At 49.0% G+C, this 2,459-nt stretch overlaps 3 protein-coding genes across 3 annotated transcripts in view; all 3 read left to right on the top strand.

Moving 5' to 3' along the window:
• Nucleotides 1-71: 71 nt before the first annotated feature.
• On the top strand, nucleotides 72-303 carry Pmar_PMAR005007 (hypothetical protein; the record flags this gene model as incomplete). The annotated part of the gene is made up of 2 exons (XM_002786102.1): nucleotides 72-218; nucleotides 247-303. The coding sequence occupies 2 exons, from the start codon at nucleotides 72-74 to the stop codon at nucleotides 301-303; spliced, it is 204 nt and encodes a 67-aa protein (XP_002786148.1).
• Nucleotides 304-1,312: 1,009 nt separating this feature from the next.
• Nucleotides 1,313-1,998, top strand: Pmar_PMAR005006 (pterin-4a-carbinolamine dehydratase, putative; the record flags this gene model as incomplete). Its single annotated transcript, XM_002786101.1, has 4 exons — nucleotides 1,313-1,387; nucleotides 1,673-1,768; nucleotides 1,810-1,896; nucleotides 1,945-1,998. The coding sequence occupies 4 exons, from the start codon at nucleotides 1,313-1,315 to the stop codon at nucleotides 1,996-1,998; spliced, it is 312 nt and encodes a 103-aa protein (XP_002786147.1).
• Nucleotides 1,999-2,132: 134 nt separating this feature from the next.
• The window catches only part of Pmar_PMAR005005 (hypothetical protein), a gene marked incomplete at both ends in the record, with an annotated part of 974 nt that continues 647 nt past the window's right edge, over nucleotides 2,133-2,459 (top strand). Inside the window, 2 exons of the mRNA XM_002786100.1 lie at nucleotides 2,133-2,202; nucleotides 2,248-2,333. Of these exons, the coding sequence (XP_002786146.1) occupies nucleotides 2,133-2,202; nucleotides 2,248-2,333 (156 nt within the window). The remainder of the gene's footprint in view (nucleotides 2,203-2,247; nucleotides 2,334-2,459) is intronic.

The following is a 2,459-nucleotide window of genomic DNA, read 5'->3' as shown; positions in this document are numbered from 1 at the left end:
CAGACCCGTCCAGTCCAACCATATCTAGTGCTGATGAGTGCTGCATCGATGGTTACTCCTCAGCAGCCGAAATGGGTATCAATAGTAAAGTGGCTGAGGGCGTGCAGGTTGAGGAGGCGTATGAGGCACAGTATGCCTCGGTGGAGGGTGATGACTTATGCGTATCCGAACCTAAGTATGTAGTCTGTCATGAATTCATTGGACAAGATGATAGGGAGGTAAGATGAGGGGCTTGTGTGGGGTCAGGCAGCGAGCCTGGTATCTAAGGTTGGAGAGCGTTGGATACGGATGAGGTCCGGATAGGTGTTCGTTCTTAGATGTCAGTGGTTCGTGGAGAGCTGGTGCGAATGAGGAGGGAGTCATCGAATGGATGGGCACTTGTATTTTGTGGCGCGCGGTCATGATCTCAGCACACCCTGTCTACTTAGGTCCGCCGATATCGGGGAGATATACCGTACACCTGGGGATGGGTACCTCGAGGCATTCTTGGGCCCATATCGGGGAAGGCTCGCTGACGATCGTTTGCCCCTTAATTCACATATGGTGGAGGAATAGGTTACTGGAGTACTGCGACTATGCGCATGCGTGCAGAAGTCGTACCAAAACTCCGCCAACTCCCGACTTAGACTTTCGTATATTGATTTCAGACCTAGATTAGATGTCGCAGTAGTGACTATAAGTACTTCCTAGTCTCTATCACTACGTACGAGCCCTTCCGGTCTCCGGGGGTATCATCGTTCGCATATGCGATGCCACTATTATCCTGCTGATCCGTCTTGTGTTGGGACTATGGTAGACATGGTAGCAGGTTTGGAGAGCATGGGATCACTTCTACTCGGATATTGTGTGTTGATAGAAAATACTCTCGGTTTAGCACACATCATCATGGTGGAGGTTTCGGCTAGGCGTAGTCACCATAGTGAGAAGGCTGAAAGAAATCCATATAGGGGAGGGTTGTGTTTGCACTGTGCTGTCCTATGTAGTACTATCTATCATATGAGTGTAGGGCGAGTGATAGTGGAGAGGTAGCCTTACATCGATCGGTAGAGGCAGGTGGGTATGGGGTAATGAAGTGGCTATCCATGGAGCGGTATCTTGAGTGTCTTTTAGTGTGTTCTATTGGCCTTTCTACTATATAACATGTCAGAAGCTGAGAAGGCGTACCTAGCATCCTAGGAGCTCATCTATGATGACTTCCTAGTCGTTTACCTCAGTATGTGTGCTGTATGACCTTCCTCAAACAGTGTTGCGTTGATGGTTGCTGTCGACATCGGCGTGTTGGTCTGTAATAGGAGTGTGTTAGTCTGAGGTCATGCCAAGCGCCGTTAGGCTCTCGACTCAGCAAGTGGCTGCAATGATAGCTAGTAGAACACCGAAGTGGACGCAGGTAAGGAGTGTTGGTTTATAGACTAGGTTATGCACAAGGAGCATGCGTTATACGAGATCTCGTTATGCAATCTTCAACAATATTCTCACCGGGGTTAGAATTCGAGGCAATACGTGTTTGGAGTGCCTTTTGAGAGTGCTTTGGAATGTTGTGCTGAAGGGGAGTAGAGTAGTTGATGAGTGATAATAGCGTCGCAGTAAAGTAAGTTTCGAAGGACGAGTAGTGGGAGGAGATCATAGGCGGTGCAGGTCGTATCAGATTGATGGTAGGATGCCGTTGGTGTAGGTAGGGGCAGCTGAGAAGATCAGCCGTAATTTCCAGTTCCGTAACTTCAATGAAGCCTTTGGTTTTATGACTAGAGTAGCCCTCTATGCTGAGAAGGTAGGGTTGGTGATAGCGTTATAGTCTATGGTCAACAACAGGCCGACCATCACCCCAACTGGTATAATGTCTATAACAAGGTGGATGTAGAGCTATCGACCCACGATGCTGGAGGGGTCACTGAGAAGGTAGGGGAGTCTTGCTTTCGTCGTGGTATGGCATGTTGATTTTTTCAGGATTTTTCTCTTGCTGAGAAGATGGACAAGATTGCTGCCACGATGGCGTCTTAGAATCGCGTTGGTGACATGACAGAATTTTTCCAACAGGATTGTTTCTCAGCCTTTCTGTGTTGAGTTGTAGTCAAATTATTTTTCGGCACTGTGAGCTCCCCGAAGAGGCGCTTGAGTTCTCATCATTGCATTTCATGGTGGCTCTTTCTCCTAGGCTGCTAACGCGTCGTGGAGGGACTGGGATCAGTAGCAGTAGACTGGCAGGTAGTGCTAATGCTCGGCAGTAGCTTGGGTACTTGTCCGTCTTAGTCACTCGTGCTGCTGCTTTTGGCTCCTCTTCGGCCTTTGATAACGTCTTTGATGAGCCTCCGGGGGATATGGACGAATACGGTGAGGTCGGCCGAGGCCCAGCAGTGACTTCCGAGATAATAATGCGTGATAGAGCGGCAGGTTGGTCACAGCTCCGATGAGTTTAAGTCTTTGAGGCTCCTTGCAGTTTGAGAAGGCTTATCACTTGGGGG

The sequence above is a fragment of the Perkinsus marinus genome (assembly GCF_000006405.1).
Source record: "Perkinsus marinus ATCC 50983 genomic scaffold scf_1104296931896, whole genome shotgun sequence".
Taxonomy (NCBI): Eukaryota; Perkinsozoa; order Perkinsida; family Perkinsidae; genus Perkinsus; species Perkinsus marinus.
Note: the sequence above shows the minus strand (reverse complement) of the source record. Positions and strands in the feature narration are given on the sequence as shown.